The following is a 21,270-nucleotide window of genomic DNA, read 5'->3' on the forward strand; positions in this document are numbered from 1 at the left end:
AAGTTTTCTATATAGATATCAATTAAACTTATACCTAGATTTTTCAAATTCTCACAATTATACAAATATACACAATTATACAAATAATATATATATAAAATACATTATATTTATTTTGTTTTTCAGTTTGATCTGTCAGTGTGAGAGACATGAATTAAAATCTTCAGTCATTAATTGTTGAGATATTTTTTCCTCTGTAGTTCTAATAGTTTTTTCTTCTTATTCGTTGTGACTGGATAGTTGGGTACCTATATGGTAGTTATGGCCATATCTACTGGAATTTATTCTTCCTTTTATTTTTATATAATATCCCTTGTGAGGTATATGTATTAAAATATTACAACTATCATCACAACTCTCTCTTGGTTCATATTTGACAGGTATGTTTTCTTATCATTTTTTCCTTAAATTTTCTGTAGCATGTTGTTTAAAAGTGTCACTTTTGGACTACCTATAGTTAGAGCTTATTTTTATATAACTTTAAAATTTTAGTCTTTTAATAGATTAATGAATTTGAATTTATTATAATTTCTGTCATATTAGGATTTATTTCTGGCACTTTATTTTCTTTTTCATTCCCTTCTCTCTCTTTCTCTCTCTCTCTTTTTTTTTTTTCAATGGTTAGGTTATTTTTCCTTCTGCTGTTTTAAAATATATGTATGGCCCTTTTTTCTTTTAATTTTAAGCACATACAAATTCACTTTTCAATATTTTGAGTTGAAGTTTCACTCTGTTGCCCAGGTTGGAGTGCAACGTCAAGCTCATGGCCACTACAGCCTCCACCTCGACCTGCTGGGCTCAGGTGATCCTTCCACTTCAGCTTCCAAGTAGCTGGAACTACAGGTGTGTGCCACCATGCCTGGCTAATTTTTTTTCTTGATTTATTGTAGAGATGAGCTCTTGCCAAGTTGTCCAGCCTGTTCTTGAACTCCTGGGCTCAGGCAACCCTCTTACCTCTGCCTCCCAAAGTGCCAGGATTACAGGTGTGAGTCACTGCACCCAACTTCATTTTTATTAATATGTGACTCTTAATATGCAACCTTTATTAATATGTGACTGTCAAAGTTATATAGCCTCTTGTAAGTCAACTGTAAAATTAGATAATTACACCTACATTATAGAGTAAGTGTAAAGATTAAATTTGCCATGTATTTAAAGATCTTGGCACAGATAGCCTGTTCAAGAATATCTTAGTTTTCAATTCTGGTTATACACTGGTGGCGCTGCACATTATACATTGACAACTTTTAGGAAGAATATTGTTTTATTTTATGTTCTATTATTAGGATCACTCCCATTGAATAATAATATGTAATGTAAACATACCTGCTGAGGCGTGCTAGAACTTCCTTCTGTGCTGGGTGTACTAGTAATCTCCTCCTCCAGAAGAGGCAGACCTATGTCCTGGATGACATTTCCAGGTCTACCCCTACTGAATTTCTGGCTTCCCTGGACATATTTCTTCTTAACATACACTTCCTGCTCTTTCTTGGATGCAGTATGAAATGAAAGAACTTGCTTGCTTGCTGAATAGGAGAGACATTAAACTTAAGATAAAATATATGATATACATAATTACTACTGACTAAATTAGTTAGATTTCATTATAAAACTCTCAAAGGAATAGGTCAGTTCCTTCTGTTTTATTGAGATTTAAAAAACCTGACTTCTTGGAAATATTCTGGTCTTAAGGAAATCTACTATAATAGTTTGTGACCTATATAAAACAATGCATATTCTGAAGGATGAAATATTATTTCAATAAACAGCAAAAACAAAATAGGAGGGGTTTGTATTACAGATTAAGAATGCATAGTACAGCCAAGTTAGTGTAAATAATCTTTCAGTGGTACCCTTTGTCACTAGCCAGGTGCAATTCCTGGATAGAACACTGGACTGGGAAAAGACAGAGACACATTACTGAAGCCTCTTAGGATGACTGGATATCAAGGCATTTGCAGTAACCTGCTTAGCTCACGCTCTCTATTCTTATTCACAGTTATTAGAGAGAGAAAGTCAAGGAATCAGTGTTACTGCTAATGTCTATATTGTTCTGGAATGCCCAGCTATAAAACTAAAAAGAAAAAAAACCCCATATAAACAGTAGATAGAAAACAGGCAAAACTACAGGTGTTTTTAAAAAATAGAAAGACAATTCTTTTTAGCAATTTGCTTGTACACCTAAGATAATCAGCAAAAACTTATTGGGAAAAAGAGCTCAGGAAGAGTGATTAGCACCAAATAGCAAAGAAAAGTCAATGAGAAGATGTGATCAATTAGAAAACTAAAACATAATGATAGGAATCAGAAAAAGTATATAGAACAAAACAAATGGAAATAGACTACACCCTCCCATTTTAAAGACTAGAATCTTGGACTGAGTAGAAAAAAAAATTCATTTATGAGAGAGAGACTGACAGCAAAAACATGTGGAGGATAGAAAACTAAACGAATGAACAGCATAAATAGTAAAATGATAACAAGGAAAAATCAGTAGTAATAACAGAAAACTTATTAATGTTAAAGAATGGCTGTTTTACATTTATTTTTAAACATAATATATCAAGTATAATGCAAATATGAAATTATATGCAACTAGCAACATAGCACAGAAATATGGAAAACCAAAAATATTAGAGTTAGATTCATACATTTTTAAGTGAAAGCAAGAGATTTTAACATATGTCACTAAGAATCTTTAACACCAATAAGATAAATGTAAATGACCATCTTAAAAAATTTAAATGTCATAATTAAGAAGTTTGACTTTTATCATTGTGTATATGTTTGTACACATTCAGATTTCAATCTACCTCTAAAATAGAGTACACATGCCCAGTGTAACACTAATCGAATTCTACTTGAATCAGGCCACAGGAAAAACATCAATCAAATCCTCAAAATAGAAGATATATCTACACTTTTTAACTCCTCAAAATTTAATTAGAAATTAATAACAAAAGGCAATACAAAATAATGTAATTATTTAGAAATCCTAAAAATAAAACAAATGCTTATGGTTAAAGAAAAAAATCAAAATTAAACCCTAGGCCATGGCCAAAACAATATTATGTATAACATTTTATAGTATTCACAGCTATAAGATATAATATATATAACCATACTTGGAAAATGTATAGAATTAAATATATTTAAAAACAAGATTCAAAATATAAACTAAAATTTAACTGGAAAAGGTAGAAAACAAATTGACTACATTTAAAAAGTAGAGAAAATGTTTCAAAGATAAATATAAATATTGATAAAGTAGATTACAAAAATAAAAGAATCACTAGGGTTTGATGAATAAATCCAGCTCAGTCTAAGACCAATAATACAGAGAAAATTCAAAACAGTTTGATCAAGAATAAATTAAAAAAACAGATATTTAACAATATTTAATAATGATCATATAAACATATTGAGAAGAAATGAAAAAATATAAAATAATTCTGTGTAAAAATGTATGCAGATATATTTTAAATACTAGATAAATCTGTCACTTTAAATATAAATTATAAAAGTGAAAAGAAGTTTGAAAAAACCCTTGGAAATTATTAAAAAGGTAGTAAAAAGTCAAAAGTCTATCCTCTGGAAACATCAGATTTAGAAAGTTTTGAAGTCAAATCTAAAAAACTTTAAAAAAATAAATGATTCTTGTAGCATTTAAATTACTTTCAAAAATAGATAAAATAGAAAGTTCCCAAAATTAATTTCAAAAAGTTTTATAATTTTAACTTGAGAACCAGAAAAGAATAACGTACAAGTGCACACAAAGAAAAAACAGAGATATAAAGTTATAAATATGAGGCAATGAACTGAAAAAAATCATATATCCTAAACATAGGAGTATATTAAACATCATAGGCCAATAGGTTTTATTCTAAGAATGCAAAAATGATTCAAAACTAAAAAAATAATTTACAAAATTCAAGAGAGGAAAATATGATTTCTATAAACAACAATAACAAAATATAACTGATAAGGTTTTAAACCCATTCTATGTTAAAAATCAATAGAAAGGACATTCTCAAATTTCATAAAAATATATTATTAGAAGTCAGCAACAAATATAGTACTCAATGATAAATGCTATAAGCCTTCCTATTTAAGAAAAGGAAATATATCATCATCACTTTCATTTAACACTGGTTAGGAGGTACCGGCCAATGCCACAAGAAAAAAGTTATGGTTTTAAGAAGAAATATCAATTGGCAAAAAAAGGTTAGTTCTGTTTTGTTTAAAATGTAAATGCAGGAAATTTCTGGGAAGACAGTGGCATAGGCAATAGGACAGTGTGAGTGCCTGTATGTGTGAGTGATTGTATGGCCATTTCTGCATGTATTTCTGTGTGTAAGTGGGAGTGTGGGAGACTGACTGAAGGGGACTTGAGAGTAAGTGGCCAGGGCTCTCCTGGTGAAGCTGCTGGTGCCACAGCTGCACTGCTTGGACTCTAGTTGCTTTTCAGAGAGCAGAAACTGGGTGTCATTTTCTAAAATTGGCAGAGCTTTTCCCAGGAAGAACTACTGGAGTGATTGCTGAACCCACCACAAACCACCAGGCTGGATGATAGCTCAAGTGCTAGATGCTGGAGGGAGTGCTGAGAGGGAGCCTGAGGCAGAGTCCTGAGGAAACAGTGGGAAGAAGCCTCCCTAAGTCTGGACTGGGCTTCAGAGCCTTGCCACTGGGTCCCAAGATCTGGAGATTGTGGTAACTGTTGGGGAGGGAGCTATTAAATCCATTCAAGGCAGGGACAGCAGCCAACAGAGAAACTGAGCAGACTCTTTAATGCTTGGGCAGAGAAGTGCCCCAGGACAGCCTCTGCAGAATAGCAGAACTGCATCTTAAGACCAGGTGTTGATCTCTAGATTGTGTTGAGGCTGCTCTTTGTGACCTTAAAGAACATTGCCCCCAGTGCACAAGCCCTGGTGGGTAATAGCAGATGCAGAAACTCAGATAATCCAACCTCTGCCCTGAGCCAGCTGTTGGGTGATAGATGCAGACAAAGGAACTAACCAAGGAGTGCTTAGTTGACTCCCCCCCCACCCCTAGCAACAAGCAAAAGAAATCAGGAGGGCAGAGTAGAAACAAGAAGCCCCTATTCTCCCACCATGAACTGGGTGCCCTGGGAGATGTGACCACACTGGGAGAGGAAGGAAGGGAGTGAGATCCCAAGAAATGCTGTGTCAAGTTATTTCAGTCCCCTTCCCTCACACAGGTATGTGCTGGCTACCAATTACAGGCAGCAGCCAGTGAAGATTTTAACATCTTAAGTTTCAACAGCAAAGAGGGAACCTGCAGTAACAGACCTGCAGTTGCAGGACCCTCACAAGAGAGAGCCCTCCTCTTCTCAAAGAGACATACCAAAGCTGAGAACTCTTTATCAATGAGGTTTTATTTACTAGAGGGATATTTGTTTGTTTGATTATCTTATTTGGTTACTTTGTTGGGTTAGGGTTAGGGTTTGTTGGTTGGTTTTCTCTTTTATTCCTCTTTCTATTTCTCTTTCTTTGTTCATTCTCTGTTTTTTCTTTTTCTTTCTTCTTTTTCTCCTTCTTTCCCTTTTTTCTCTTCTTTCCCACTCTTTTCCCTCTTATACTCTATCTTGGACCAGGCGCTATGCAAGCAAATCCAATGTAAGGTCATATTGTGCAGAGACAGAGAGCAATTTCCAGCTAGACTACTTACCAGTTAGCAAACATATGACCTGCCAATAGGTTCTGAATCCTTGCAGCCTCTCCTTCATCCCCTAGTCAGTGCTCAGAATTGTAAATAGACAGCACAACAACCCAGCCCTAGCCCTACTTCATAATTGAACAAACCCAGAGACCTGGCTCAAGGAAGGACAAAAGGTAGAGTAAATATCAGAAGTAACTGCTTCACCATTTTCCACTGAACAACAGAGTTAAAGAGTAAGATTAGTTAACTGCTACAAATTAAGAAAAACCAATGAAAACCCACTGGGAACCATCAGAACCCCATCAAAGAGTCAGTGCTAGAAAGAATAGCTACTGGGACACAAACAATGACTATCTTCAAGAATGACAACTCCCAGAAGGTACTTATGGAGATCAGAGAATCATAGGATAGAATGAATAAAAATCAAGAAATGCAAGGGTTTAAACTAAATGAAATTGCTATGGAGCTAGACAGACTCGAGAAAGTGTACTTTGAAATAACAGAAATAAAGAACTCCATCCAATAAATAAATGACAAACTGACAGGCATAGGAAGCAGAATTGACCAAGCAGAAGAAAGAATCTCAGAGCTGGAAGGTCAAAATATGGAATTAACCTAATCTATTAATGATATAGTTAAAAAAAAACCCTCAAGAAGAGACTCTCTAAGAGATGTGTGATTTTATCAAGAGACCAAAGCTACATCTGATCAGAATAACTGAAATAGGAAGAGAAATGGAAAATACTGGAACAAACATTCCATTAGGTCATTCAAGAAAACTTTCCTTATCTGGTCAGAGAGATGACTATACAAGAACAAGACATTCAGAGAACCCCTGCAAGACACCTTATGAGAGGGCCAACTCCAAGACACATAGTAATTCACCCAAACAAAGTAGATATAAAAGAAAAAGTCCTAAAGGCAGCAAGGGAAAAAGTTCAGACTACCTACTGGGGGAGACCAATCAGAAATGCTGCAAACTTATCTGAAAAACACTACAGGCCAGAAGGAATTGGACCCAATCTTTAATCTTAAAGACAAACAACTTCAATCAAGTATCTCCTACCCAGCCAAGCTAAGCTTCATCAGTGATGGAGAATTAAAATCCTTCCCAGACTTCCAAACCCTAAGAAAATATGCTGCTTCCAGACCAGTTGTACAGCAGATACTTAAAAAGTTCTGTGGACAGAAGAAAAAAAAAAAAGAAAGATAATATACTTCACAAGTTTCCAAACAAACATAGAAGCAGTGGAACAAATAGCATACCCACAAAGTTGAAAACACACATATATGAATGCAAAAGGTAAACAAAAACAAAAACAAAACAGCCTTACAAGAGCATTATGAAAGAGACCAACTCTCACATTTCAATAATCAGCCAGAATGTGAATGGACTAAATGTACCGCTGAAAAAACATAGAATGGCAAACTAGATAAAAATACACTACCCAGTAATTTGCTGCCTCCAGGAAACTAATCTTGCCACAAAGGACACTCACAGACTCAAAGTTAAAGGATGGAAAACCACCTTTCAGGAGACTGGATCATAAAAGAAGGCAGGAGTTGCAATCTTAATATCAGACAAAACAACCTTTAAACTATCAAAAATTTAAAAAGATACAGAAGTACACTACATAATGATAAAGGGTTTGATCTATCAACAAGAAATATCCATCCTAAACATATATGCTTCCAACACAGGTGCACCAGCTTTTATGAAGCAACTACTAAGTAAACTAAAAAAAGATATTGACTCTAACACTATCATAGCTGGGGACTTAAATACCCCACTAACAACCATAGACAGATCTTTGAGGCAAAAAATCAACAAGGAGATCTGGAAACTCAACTTGACACTTGACCAAATGAACTTAATAGATACCTACAGAACACTCTACCCAATAACCACAGAATATGCATTCTATTCATCACCACATGGATTGTACTCTAAGATCAACCACATCCTCAGTCATAAATCAAGTATAATCAAATTTTACAAAATTGAAATACTGCCATGGGCCTTCTTAGACCACAGAGGAATAAAAATAAATATCACCACCAACAAGATTCCCCCCAAACCCACAAAGACATGAACACTAAACAGCATGTTGCTGAATGACTACTGGGCCAATGCAGAAATTTAAAAATTCCTGGAAATAAATGAAAACAAAAAGACATCAAAATCTCTGGGATGAAAGGAGTACTAAGAGGGGAATTTATATCTCTACAAACATACATCAAAAAAATAGAAAGAGAAAAAGTTTACAACCTAACAAATCACCTAAGGGAGCTGGAAAGGCAAGATCACCAAAACCCTACCTTCAGCAAAAGAATACAGATCACCAAACTAAAAGTCCAAATATGAGATACTGAAGACAAAAAATATCGTGCAAAAATCAATGAAGCAAAAAGCTGGTTCTTTGAAAGGATAAATAAGATTAATGGACTGCTAGTCAGAATGACCAAGAAAAAGAGAGAAAATACAAAAGATTAAGTCACTCACCACAAAGAAATACAAAAAATTATCAGAGATTACGATGCACATCTGCATGGAAACAAACTTGATGACCTAAATGAAATGGAGGACTTTCTGACCTCCCAGGGTCAAAATAAGAAGAAATTGAGATCCCAAATAGACCAATAATAACCCAGGAGATTGATTCTGTCCTAAGAAAACTACTTACAAAAAAAAGCCCTGGACCAGATGGATTTCCAGTGGAATTCTACAAAACATATAAGGAAGAACTGATACTAATCTTATTGAAAGTATTTTAGGCAATTGAGAAAAACAGAACTCTCTCCAAATCATTTTATGAAGCTAACATCATACTGATACCCAAACCAGGTAAAGATCCAATAAAGAAAGGTATCCCCGATAAACATAGATGCAAAAATTCTCAAAAAGATTCTAGCAAATCGGATCCAACAACACATCACAAAAATCATCCATCATGACCAAGTAGGCTTCATCCCTGGAATGTAGGGCTGGTTCAACATAATGTAATTAAATATATCAACAGATGTAAAAACAAGAGCTGCATGATTATAATGGAACAGGGTAGAGATCCCAGAAGCAAAACCTCAGTTTCTCAACTAACTCATCTTTGACAAAACTTCCACTAACAACCAATGGGGAGAAGAGAACCTATTCAGTAGATGGTGCTGGGAAAACTGGCTGACCACATGCAGAAGAATGAAACAGGACCCTGGCCTATCACCATACACAAAAATCAACTCCAAATGGATCAAAGACCTAGACATGAAACCTCATACTTTAATAATCTTAGAAAACACAGGAGATACCCTTATGGAAATCAGAATAGATAACTGATTCCTGATCAAAATCCCCAAAAGCCCATGTCATAAGAGATAAGATAGATAAGTGGGACCTCATCAAACTGAAAAGCTTCTGCAAAGCAAAAGAAACCATCAAGAGAGCAGGAGACAGCTCACAGAATGGGAAAAAATATTTGCTAACTGCATATCTGACAAAGGCCTAACATCCAGGATCTACAAGGAACTCAAACATACTGACAGGAAAAAAACCAAATAGCTCCATTAAAAAGTGGGCAAAAGATGTGAATAGATACTTCTCAAAAGAAGACATATGAGCAGCCAACAGACACATGCAAAAATGCTCAACTTCACTAATCATCAGAGAAATGCAAATAAAAACTATATTGAGATACCACCTAACTATAGTAAGACTGGCCATCGTTAATAAAAAATTAAACAACAACAACAAAAAAACTGATGCTGGTAAGGATGCATAGAAAAGGGAATGCTTCTACACTGTTGGTGGGGATGCAAACTAGTTCAATATCTATGTGGTGATTCCTAAAAAAACTAGAAATTGACCTTCCATTCGACCCAGCAATCCCCTTATGGGAATATACTGGAGGAACTTAAATCACTCTATTAAAAAGATACCTGCACATGCATGTTTATTGCAGCACTATTCACATTAGCAAAAACATAGAACTAACTGTGCTGCCCATCAAAACTGGACTGGATAAAAAAATGTAGAACATATACACAGTAGAATATTACACAGCCATAAAGAAGGACAAAAATTAGACACTTTGCAGCAACTTGGGTTAGGGCCTATAATACTCAGGGATTTGTCACAGAAACAAAGAACTGAGTATCACATGTTCTTGCTCATAAGCAGACCCTGAACACTTACCATAATACTATAAGAAAGGGATTGGCAGTAGCCAGAAACTGCCAGCGGTGAAAGGTGACACATAACATCAATAAGGGAACCTGATCTCAGACCAATGTGGGGACCAAAGGGAGGCCCAAACTTTACCTGTATGATGATCACTTGTATACCTAATCCTGAACTGTACCCCACAACTTTAAAATAAAAAAAAGTAAATGTGCAAATAAAGATTAGAGGAATAAAAGATGAAATATTAATTATAATTTTGGGTTTAACACTGAAATATTGATGATATTTTTGGTATCAGCAGTATTTTTTTCTGGGTAGCATGGTTACAACGTTTTTGTTTGTTTACTTATAATTTTTAATTTCCCAAATTTTCTCCATCAGTCATGAGTTATTTTTGTAGTCAGGACCAACTTACTAAAATAACTGAATAAATAATACACATTGCAGAATCATTATAAACATTATACTTTATTTTATTTATTTAAGAACTCATTAAGAACATTATAGTGAAAGTAATGAATTTAAATTTCTGTTAATTTTAATAAATAATAAACTATGAATAATGGAAAAGTCAAAGAAGTTTTTCAAAACAATAAATATTCTATTTCTTTTTAAGGAAGCTTATATAATAAGAAAGTAAATTTTTCTCCAAGGTGAAAAGTCTTTAAAGTACACTTATAATAAATCTATTGATTTTCAGAGTCTAATTTTACATGCAAATGCAATGTAAGTCTTTAACATTTTATTATAATATCAAATTTTACATATTGTAGTGGCCACTTGCATTTTATCTGTAAAGATTTTTAAAAGTATCACCAAGATACCAATATCTATTTCTAAATGCAAATACCCAGTTCAAAAAGACACACTTACACTGGGAGCTCAAAGCTTTTTCACTCCTCAAGAAACTAACTGCTGGTATGATAGCCTGACCTTTTCCAGTGGTGCTTGCCATAGTTTCTTCATTTTCTAGGACCTGCAGCTTGATAAATACATCTGGTTTGGACGTACGTACCTGTATTGTAACAGGTTGTGAAATTGCAACTTTCACTGAATACCTGTAAAGAAAAAATTTTTAAATTTATACTAGTCTTTCCCTCAGGTTGGTAAAGTAAATGGTATAATTTTCTGATATGATAACCTAAAACTAAAACTACTTTGTAAAGTCTGCTAACATCCTGGCAATATTCAAGTTATCATAGACATTGGTAAAGGATCCCAGTGTGGTATGGTATAACAAAAGAAGTATGGGACATTTACATCATTTAATCCCATGTTTAAAATGCAACTTTTTGTTAAGATATGACAAGCATTCACTTGTAAAACTTGATAGACCTAAGAGTCATCATGCCCTTAAATAGATCTGAAAACTGATTCCATTTCAACTTTTTTCATTACATAAAGAGCACAACTGGAAGAGGCAGTACCCTTCAAAGCATCATTGATAAAAGTGTTTTCTTTGACTTAAAGTAGAATCCATGGCCTCTATCCTCACCCTTTACTAATAGGTTGGAAACCTCTTGCAAAAAAGACTGAAAACATGAAGTCTAACCCCTACTTTCCAACTCCCCTCTTCATGCAATCGAAGAATTGGTTTTTTGTTTGTTTTCCTATTTTAGGTGATCACTCGCAAATGCTCGAATTCTACCAACTTTCAATTTCTCTAGAAGTTTGCTTTTCTGAATATCCTTTCTCTCCTGTATCTTAAATCTCCCACATTTCATTCCTCCTTGCCATTGACTTGTATATTTGTATGGTTCTCTACTATATTTAAAATAGATTAAAACAAAACAAAACAAAAACCAACACAATCTTTAGCTTATTTTACAATCTATACTCTGCTGCATTTCAGTTTTTCCAGCTTACCATCTAAGGTAACAACTCTACTTCTAGTCTTATCTCATCACCTCCCACTCACTGATTCTGTCACTAACTCAGGTGCTAAACTTGCTCTTGCAGGGATTTCAAGTAGTTTGTCACTATCAACAGAAACTTCAGTTCTCATTTTCCTTGACCTCTCAGAGATTTTGACAGGGTTGGACCAACCCTTATTTCCACCTCTTTTAAAAACGGCCCCCAAGCTCATGGCAACCTTTATATTTTCACTCCTATTTGGGGGCTGCTTTTTTCAGGTTTTTCTCCCACTGACATTCTCATAAATGGCAGGTTTTTCTCCCACTGACATTCTCATAAATGGCCTGATTCTCATCCTGCAAAGTTTCCTTGGCACTTCCATAAACAGAAACAGAATAATGACTCTCAAATCAATGTCTCCAGCTAAACTACTTATGCTGTGTCAATTGACTGTATTGCTGAACGACCATATTTTAAAACATTTCTAAAAAGAAAGAATTGTCTTCCTATTGACTACCCTGCAAGTGGGTTCTCTTCTTGTGTTTTCTATCTAAGTAATTATATCATTCAAATATCTCCCCAAGTCAAACTCTAGGAGTTCCAGTCAACCAAGGATGTCAATTTTATCTCATATCTTAAAATTACTTTTCTTCTCTCCAGTTTCAATGTCACTGCCTGTTGTGTGTTGAATTGTGTCCCTTTTCTTAATAAAATATCTGTTGTGGTACTAACCCCTAGTGCCTCACACTGTCACCAATTTAGAGATACAGTCTTTCAGAGGTAATCGAGTTAAAATGAAGTTGTTGGGATGGGCTCGAATCTAGTAAGTTTGATGTCCTTATAAAAGGGGGAAATTTGGAAACAGGCACACAGGGGAAAACAACATGTGCAGATAGAGGCAGGGATGACGGGGTGATGCGTCTGCAAGTCAAAGATCATCAGAGATTACCGGCAAACCAAAAGAAGCTAGGTGAAAGTCGGAGAAGATGTCCTCCCCCACAACCCTGCTGACACCTTGATCTCAGACTTGTAGGTTCTAGAACTTTATGACGACACATTTCCGTTGATGTGTAGAACTTTGTTATGGCAGTCTTCGTAGACCCATATGCTGCTGTACTTTCGGCTGCTATTATCTGACACCTGGGTTATTTCAAAGCTTCTACCTAGTTTTCCTCTTTCTGTCATTCTCCCTCTTCCATCCATTTAACATTCTGCGGCCTCCTACATGTTGTTTTTTTTTTTAATATGCCATCTCTTTTATAATAAAATATAATTTTACAATAATATATTCTAACATTTTTACTGTTAGGACCCATATCTAAAGTATTTTTAAAATTAATGCTTTGCAAACAATTTTTAAAAACACAGATATGATGCCATTTTTTCTTAAAATCATTTAAAGCATCCCATTGTCCCTAAGGTAAAAATGGCATTTCTTGTTTTATAAGTCCTTCTGCAAAGGACTCTGCTGACCTCTCTGACCTTACAGCTTGCCATGGCATCTTGGAACCCAACTTTGCAAACAAGATGAATGCCTTTAGTTCCCAGAAAAGTTATGTACCCTTTAATTTCTGAACTTTCACATATGCCACTCAGTTTCCTCTTCACCTTCCTCACCACTCAGCTTGGCAGCGTTGAGAGCAGGTTCTGGGATTAATTTAACCTAAATGTCAACTCTTAGTATACTAATGATCTTGCTATGTGTATCATAGTTTCTTATCAGAGCAGTTAAAATATTTTATCACAATTGCTATTTTTAGCCATTGGTATATTTCCTTTCTTCTTAGTAACACACATATTTTCCAAATTTTTTGTGCAAAACAACATATATTAAAAACAGAAGGCAGCCCCTTTGGGTCCCTTCCCACTGTGGGAGTTTTTCTGTCCTCTCAATAAATCCTGCTTTTTTTTAAAAAGAGAAAATATGTATTCCAACAACTCATTAAATGACAACAAGTATTTAATGAAGGCCAATTATGTCTCAGACACTGTACTAGTCCTATATTGAAAAGACATAGTTCTGGCATTCAATAAATGTTCATTCTCAGAAAAGCTGATATGAAATTACATGAAAGCTGGAATTTTATATGTCAAATTCTCAGAACAAAGGAACACAAAAACATGGTCATGACAAATTAATGGTATTTGGAGGTTTGAGCACAAATAATTTTGCTGCTGAAAATTATCATTAAAAGTGATTTTTTTTTTCTAAGTGGAGAAATGAAGACAGGACACAAGACAAAAGAAAAAAGCACAAACAAAAAAAATTGAAGGGCATATATGTTAGGAGCTGGTCATTAGTTCTATCAAGAGAGTGTACTGTGTTTGGTGGCTGGGCACCAATGTTGAATATTATGCTACGTAGTTTAGTTTTATTCTGTAGTCAATGAAAAGTTGTCAAAGGTTTTAAAGCAGGGAAATCACATGTGTTTGAAAGGTAACTACTCTGGGAGAAGAGGATGAGTATGTAAATGAGTAAGGAGAGAGAAAGAGAAAAATAATAGTATGTAAAAAAGGGAATATAATGGAATCACAGATTCCAGAAACAACAGTTCTATAGATCAGATATTATAAGAACAGGAAGAGGTGCAGGGGCATTGAGAATAGAGAGGCAAGGCTTGGCAGAATTGTAATCAACAGGACTGATTAATGACAGAGAGTGGAGTTCACAATGAGACTATTCAAAGAGAGCACTGTACACAGATGAGCATGAAAGAATGTGTAATCAGTGTCAAGTAGGATGAAAAATAAGAAAATGTCACTACCATTATATACAACCATACCAGTGTAATCCTATATAACACCCATATAATCACATTACTCAAAATTGTCTCCGAAAAGGTCTAAAAATTGAATTTAAAACCCAATTCAAAATTTTACTACTTAATTTATTTTTATTCTAAAATATTAGTCCTTTTTAAAGAATGCATTTCCCTTTCTGTTATACACTTATACCTGAATAAAATTTTCTTATCATTGGGTATGTAGTAATCTTTGATTTCCTTTATTATAAAATTATTTGATGGAGAGTCTCGAGAGAGGCACGGAAGTGGAGTATAAGAACCAATGAGGCGTAGTTTCCATCGTGAGGCTGACACATATGTGTCACCAGTAAATGCTTCCGCTACAAATGTGTATCCTTTCTGTTAAAAAAAGAGTAATTAATTACACAAAAATAAGTTTCATTGTCACTAGTCTCTCAAATGTACAAAATATGATGTTATAGTACTACATGCTTTATTATCTAGATGTACATATAAATCCCAAGTCTCTTAATAAACATGGAATCATAATTATGGTTTGAAATCCCTCCTAGAAAGCATCATCTTATGTGTTGTAAGGAAATGACTAACTCTAACATTTTTCCTTCTGTGGTTCTTTAACTATAAAGTGTTTAACTATAATAGATAATTACTATGTTTTCTACTAACTTTTGTAAGGCCTCCTAAAGCAAATTTTTATCATTGCATCATCCTGGAGTAGCGCAATAGCTTCTTATTTGATTTTCCTTTCTCATATTCAGCTTTCTAAAATATAGAAGTGAAGAAAGCATCAGAGTTTATTGAAATGTATTTCACTTGAGATGACAGGTAAAGCTATGGAGTTAACAGCTGGATTAATTCCATGGAACCCAGATGTATGATTGGAGATGAGCTCATTAGGTTGGAGAAAATAGGCAGCTAAAGAACCTTGGAGGGTGCCTACTTTATGGTGGATAATAGCTTGGTTCAACACAATTAGATTTCTGACCAAGATGCCAGCGAATCAAAAGTATGATATAATGAGATGTTCAAATATTATGAGTTTATGACTCCAGTTGCTCCTAATACAGAATAAAAAGATAGATTTTCTTTCAGTTATTGCAGAGGAAAGCTCTCCGACATGTTTAGATTCCCGGAAACAAAATAATGATACACATAAATCAGAATGAATACTAAATATTTCAATGTATATCTAAGAATATTAACCAATATTCCAACACTCATAATAAGATAAGAATTCCAACACCAATAGAAACCTTTTGACACTATGTTTGGGACAAGTAAAAAAGGGAGAGAAACTATTTCTGCTAAAGCATTTTTACTTGCCAAGTGTCATGCACAGATTCATTGCTATTTTTTATTATTATTTGAGCTTTTATTTTATGGTACTAATAAATTGAAGAAGCAAAACAAAATTACTTGACTCTTATTTCATGTCTGTCCAGAATCAGATAATCATTTTAAGAGAAGAAGAGGATGTAAAATGATAGGATAGATTGATAAGTAAAAATCTAAACCTGGCTATTCTAAATAGAATCAAGACTCTTAGGTAAAAGAGTTACAAAATGGCATACCAAGTACTGAGAGATCTCATAAATAAGTATTCTGAATTACAGAGTAGGTCTTTGAGAAATTTGACAAAAAACGGAGCCAAAAATTATGATTTTCCAAATCCTTAGTAAGGTTCCATAGCAGATCATAAAAAGGATGACCCGTGAGCTCCCAAATGAACAAAACAGATTCCTAAAAGTCAACCTGAGTTTATTAGGAACAAAAGCTACATTTCTTTTTTGATAAGATTAAAAGTCACAAAACCTGATAAATGTTGCAGACATGGTGTTTATGGGTTGTGGGAAAGCATATGTCAAGGCCTCTGGTGAATTTTATATGGATCAGGATGCCTGTTGATGAACCTGCCAGACTGAGTTAGCCACAAAATTCCTACCTAAGGTTACCAGCTACATAACTTTCAGTAGAGTTTTAGACATTATCTGTCCAGCCTAAGATACTCAGTTATCTCTTGAGATCATCATGTCAACATGCCTTGCAATCATAGGGTACAAAATAATGGTGTAATAATCTTCTTTAATTTAGGTAGGTCAGAATTTCCTTCAGAGGCAGCATTCACTTCTGAAAACCACATTTTAGCAGGGATATAGATAATGTGGAGGAATGTTCAAAGATCAACAATCAAGAAGAGAAGGAAACTACCACAGAAAGGATCACTGAAGTTATTCGTCTATTCGCACAGCTTTACATTCTTCTCCCCAATCTTTCAAAAAATTTTTGTTTCTAAACAGAGCTAGCTAGAGTGACAGAGTAGAAGAGATTACATATGAGAGAAGAAATGAGTGTGTTTGATGCAATCTGAATTTAAATTTTAAAATAATAAGTGGAGATAGAATGTTTTTCGGCATATTGGCTCAAAATCTATCATTTAGAACTGTCCCCAAAATTCAGACTTAGTATAGAGAGGTAGTTTAGTCACTGAAGTTACTAAAACAAAAACAAAACAAAACACAACCAAAGAAAATATACTACATGTAAATAACAATCAGATTATAAATTATTACAATCTGCCAAAATTAAGTATCCATGACTAATATCAATAGACTTATCTAGTGAAGTAGAGCCCATTTCTAGAATTTGATGACATCTGTGACCTTGATAGTCTCCCTTTAAGTTAAATCATCTTTTTTCCTCTTAATCGTTTGGACTTCTGATTTCTAATCACAAGTTAGATAAATTGTTTCAATTACAAAAAAATTTAGGTCAAACTTAGAAAAATTAATATTTAAAAAATTACTACTGATGTGAATACAAATTTGTTAGTGAAGAACTAGGTCTCCATATGGTGTTTGGTTTAACACAAAGTATTCTGCTGCAAAAAGTTAAGGTTTAAGTCACAATATTTCACTTTTTAATAAACTGCTGTCAGAACATAGGGGGAGAATACACATAGTGCAAAAGGAAATTGCATGAGTCAAAGTTTTTAAATACATTTTTGATATATAGAAATTGATTTTTATTAGCAAATTGTTCTGTTTTTAAGTACACTTTCAAAATAAATTAAGAAAAGTAATATAAATATAATAATATAATTAAATAGAAATAAAAGTAACATTGATGCATTGACTTTAATCAAGTACATTAAAAATTGTTTAAGTGTATAATTTCAAACAGTGTGAAATACTACAAATACAAAAATAATGATGTTTATAAAATCTCATAAAATATAAATGTGAGACTAGCTAAATTTAATACGAATAAAAATAATTTAGGCCCAAGTTACAACTTGAAAATATCTTCTAATTTAGTAAAATATGATTACAATATCAAAGAAATTATCTCATGAAAAATAATAGAAATAAATTCCAAGGGTTTAATAAAACATATAAAAGTTTTTAAAATTATAATAAGGCATCAGCAAAAACTCAGTAAAATTTTTTAAAAATACTAATATATATGCATATACATTTACATATACACATATATATACACACATCTATTGGATTAAATTATTTCATCAAGAATTCAGTCGGGCTCAGTGGCTCAGCCTGTAATCCCGTGCTTTGGGAGGCCGAGGTGAGTGGATTGCCTGAACCCATGGGTTCGAGACCCACTTAGGCAACTTGGCGAGACCTCATCTCCACAATAAAATCAAAAAATTAGCCGGGCGTGGTAGCGCATGCTTGCAGTTCCAGCTACTTGGAAGGCTGAGGTGGAAGGATCGCCGGAGCCCAGCAGGTTGAGGCTGTGGTGGCCAGGCGGCCACTGCACTCCAGTCTGGGCAACAGAGTAAGACTCCAACTCAAAAAAAAAAAAAAAAAACAAAAAAAAGAATTCAAATGCCCTGATTTTTAAAAAAAGTTTTCTAAAATCTCTAAAACAGCTCAAAAGAGTTATTGGTTTTTTTTATGGAGTTAATACACTTTTAGTGTGTCCTTCATTACCACAAAACCAATATTCATTAGATAAGTATGTATGAATTCACACTCAAAAAAGTCTAGATTCAAGTCTAAAATGAACCTCAGAAGTTAAGTATGGTCACTACCCAAAGAAAAAAATGAAGAGGTTCAAAGCCATATAGCTAAAGAATGGAAGATCAAACTACAGCAGCTCCCTTGTTTCCAGCCAGGTATACACTATCTTTGGTCATTTTTCTCTCTTAGAAGAAATGACCGAAACACAAAGATGGGAATTCAGTAAGTAGAGAGGCAACATGTTTTGAGGGAAGGTCAAATATTAGGGTCTGTCATTTAACAGGAGTAACATGCCAAGTGCTCTGGTCACTGAAGGAATTTATGTGGCTCTAGGAGAGACTATGTAGGTGGGGGCGGGAGTGGTGTCTGTGTAACCTACACCTCCTGAAATAATACAGAAGTAGAATAAAAATTGAGTCAGAAACAGAGATAGCCATCTGATTTAGTTTAGGGATAAGACTAAATGAGCTCTTTAGATCCATTTCTGTTTTAAGGATTTATATCATTTTATGATTTCAATAATTAGAATCTCTAATGCTTTCTTTTTGTCATATTTTCTTTGGGGAGTAGAGAAAAGAGAGCAGAGAGATAAAGAATGTTCTAGCACTCACAAAGTTTCTCCTGTTGCTCTGTAAAGTCCAGGGCCCTACTCCTCTGTTAAGTAGACTGAAAACACCTCTGCCCTATCTCCCCCTGGGCCTTCTTCAGGCTGACGGATTTTCACTGCCATATGTGGAGAAGAAATGTTATACCTACCTTATTCTTGGTATAAAGATATGGCACCACTTTTTGGAACACTTTGGGCACTTGTTCCATTGTGTCATTATTAACAACATGAAGAATACAGACTGGAAGTGTACTGTAGATTTTAGGGAACAAAATTATATCTTGAGGAACCAAAAATGTTTCTCTGTAATTACAAAAGCATGAAATTTCCCTTAACAGAAATCTTAAAGAAAGTTTGAAATTAGGTCTAAAGGTAAGAAATTATAAAATGTCTAAAGTTCCAAATACAAGCTACAAATATTATTTCCTTTTAAGAATTACTATTAATATGCTACTTTGCTGTGTAAATGCAAGCTCCATTAAGAAATCTCACTTTAGCCGGGCTCGGTGGCTCAGCCTGTAATCCCGCGCTTTGGGAGGCTGAGGTGAGTGGATTGCCTGAGTCTGCGGGTTCGAGATCCTCCTGGGCAACTTGGCAAGACCTCATCTCTACAATAAATCAAAAAATTAGCTGGGCGTGGTAGTGCGCGCCTGTGGTTCCAGCTACTTGGAAGGCTGAGGCACAAGGATCGCGGGAGCCCAGCAGGTCAAGGCTGCAGTGGCCGGGAGCAGCCACTACACTCCAGTCTGGGCTACGAAGTGAGACTCCAACTCAAAAAAAAAAAAAATCTCACTTTATAAGTAATTTGGGACTTTTTACTGAATATGCTATTGCTTAGAAATTAAAGAATCTCTTTCTATCCTGAAAGCATATTAATTTGCTATATTATTTTTTCCATGCATATTAAAAACTTCTAATAATTAATTCATAGTGTTTATATTTTGATGAAAGGAACATCGATAAAGATTTCTATAATAGCTTATTCAAGAATAGCAAGTGTGGAAGAATCTTAAGTGATGAAAGCACCATAGATACTAATACTTTTACTACTATTTTAAATAAAACTTTACAGATATGAATATTGCATGTCATTTAAAGATATTATTTGCCAGTATATGATAACCTCACCTGAATACTATAAACCAAGAATTTGGTGGCTGATCTTGATAGTTGACAGTATAGTCAGCAAAGGCAATCTTTGTTTCTTCATCTTGGTAGCATGGATAAGATTCCATAGACTTGCACTTGCTTTTAAACATTAGTCTAGAAATGTAAAAAATAAAGTATTGGCAAAAAGCCACCTTTAAAATAAACTTTACTTACAAAAATAAATGGACAAAAATAGTATAAGACATTACAAGATACTGTTTGCTGATGGAGTTCTTGACTAAAGAGACGTTTTGTGAACCATGATACATGGTTCCAAGGTAGGGAATTCATTCGAGGCCAACCATAAAAGATATCTCTCAAAGATGCCCAAAGTTAACAGAAGCTGTTAGCCAAAGGAGAAAATGTAATTCATGATCTAGTAAGAAATAGGCGGGAGGATGCTTGGGCCCGGGAGTTCAATACCAGCCTGGGCAACATGGTGAGACCTCATGTCTACAAAATTTTTTTTTAAATGGCTGCTGTGGTCCCAGCTACTTGGGAGGCTGAGGTGTGGTGTTCTCTTGAGCCCAGGAATTGGAGGCTACAGTGAGCCGTGATTGTGCCACTGCATTCCAGCATGAGCAATAGACTGAGACCCTGACTCAAAAATTAAAAATAAATAAATAAATAGGGATTGTGTTCTCTATGTGTATTCAAACATTTAGAATTCTATGCAAAAAGTTTTCTCCTTTTAGAAAACAGTTAGGGATTCTGGAGCAAAAATTAATCAAGCTGGAGTGATCAAGCAATAACAGTATCTGTGGGCCAAGATTAGGGTGAATAAAGTGAGGCATTCACTTCTGGGCAAGTGTAGAATTGGACTCTGTCTTTAGTTAAAATTCTGAAATTTGCTTCACCAAATGGATTTTTTTCATTAATTTTAGGTTACTTTAAATTTTTATATTTTTATATGTAATTTTCTATTAGTCTCTTGATTATAAATAGAAATTCAATTGTTATTTTATATTGGCCTTTATATGTGGCAACCCTTAATTCTCTTATTAATTCCTATCATTTTATGTAGAGTTTTTTAGTATTTTCCACATACTATGCATAATCATA

General features: G+C 34.4%; 1 protein-coding gene across 1 annotated transcript in view; it reads right to left on the bottom strand.

Moving 5' to 3' along the window:
* The window catches only part of ADGB (androglobin), a 192,999-nt gene that overhangs the window by 41,872 nt on the left and 129,857 nt on the right, over positions 1–21,270 (bottom strand). Inside the window, exons 24-28 of the mRNA XM_008074020.1 lie at positions 20,188–20,322; positions 19,209–19,362; positions 14,663–14,850; positions 10,727–10,911; positions 1,327–1,526 (exon numbers count right to left, since the gene is read on the bottom strand). Of these exons, the coding sequence (XP_008072211.1) occupies positions 1,327–1,526; positions 10,727–10,911; positions 14,663–14,850; positions 19,209–19,362; positions 20,188–20,322 (862 nt within the window). The remainder of the gene's footprint in view (positions 1–1,326; positions 1,527–10,726; positions 10,912–14,662; positions 14,851–19,208; positions 19,363–20,187; positions 20,323–21,270) is intronic.

The sequence above is a fragment of the Carlito syrichta genome, unplaced genomic scaffold, assembly GCF_000164805.1.
Source record: "Carlito syrichta isolate Samal-C Ts95f unplaced genomic scaffold, Tarsius_syrichta-2.0.1 Scaffold316274, whole genome shotgun sequence".
NCBI classification, from domain to species: domain Eukaryota; kingdom Metazoa; phylum Chordata; class Mammalia; order Primates; family Tarsiidae; genus Carlito; species Carlito syrichta.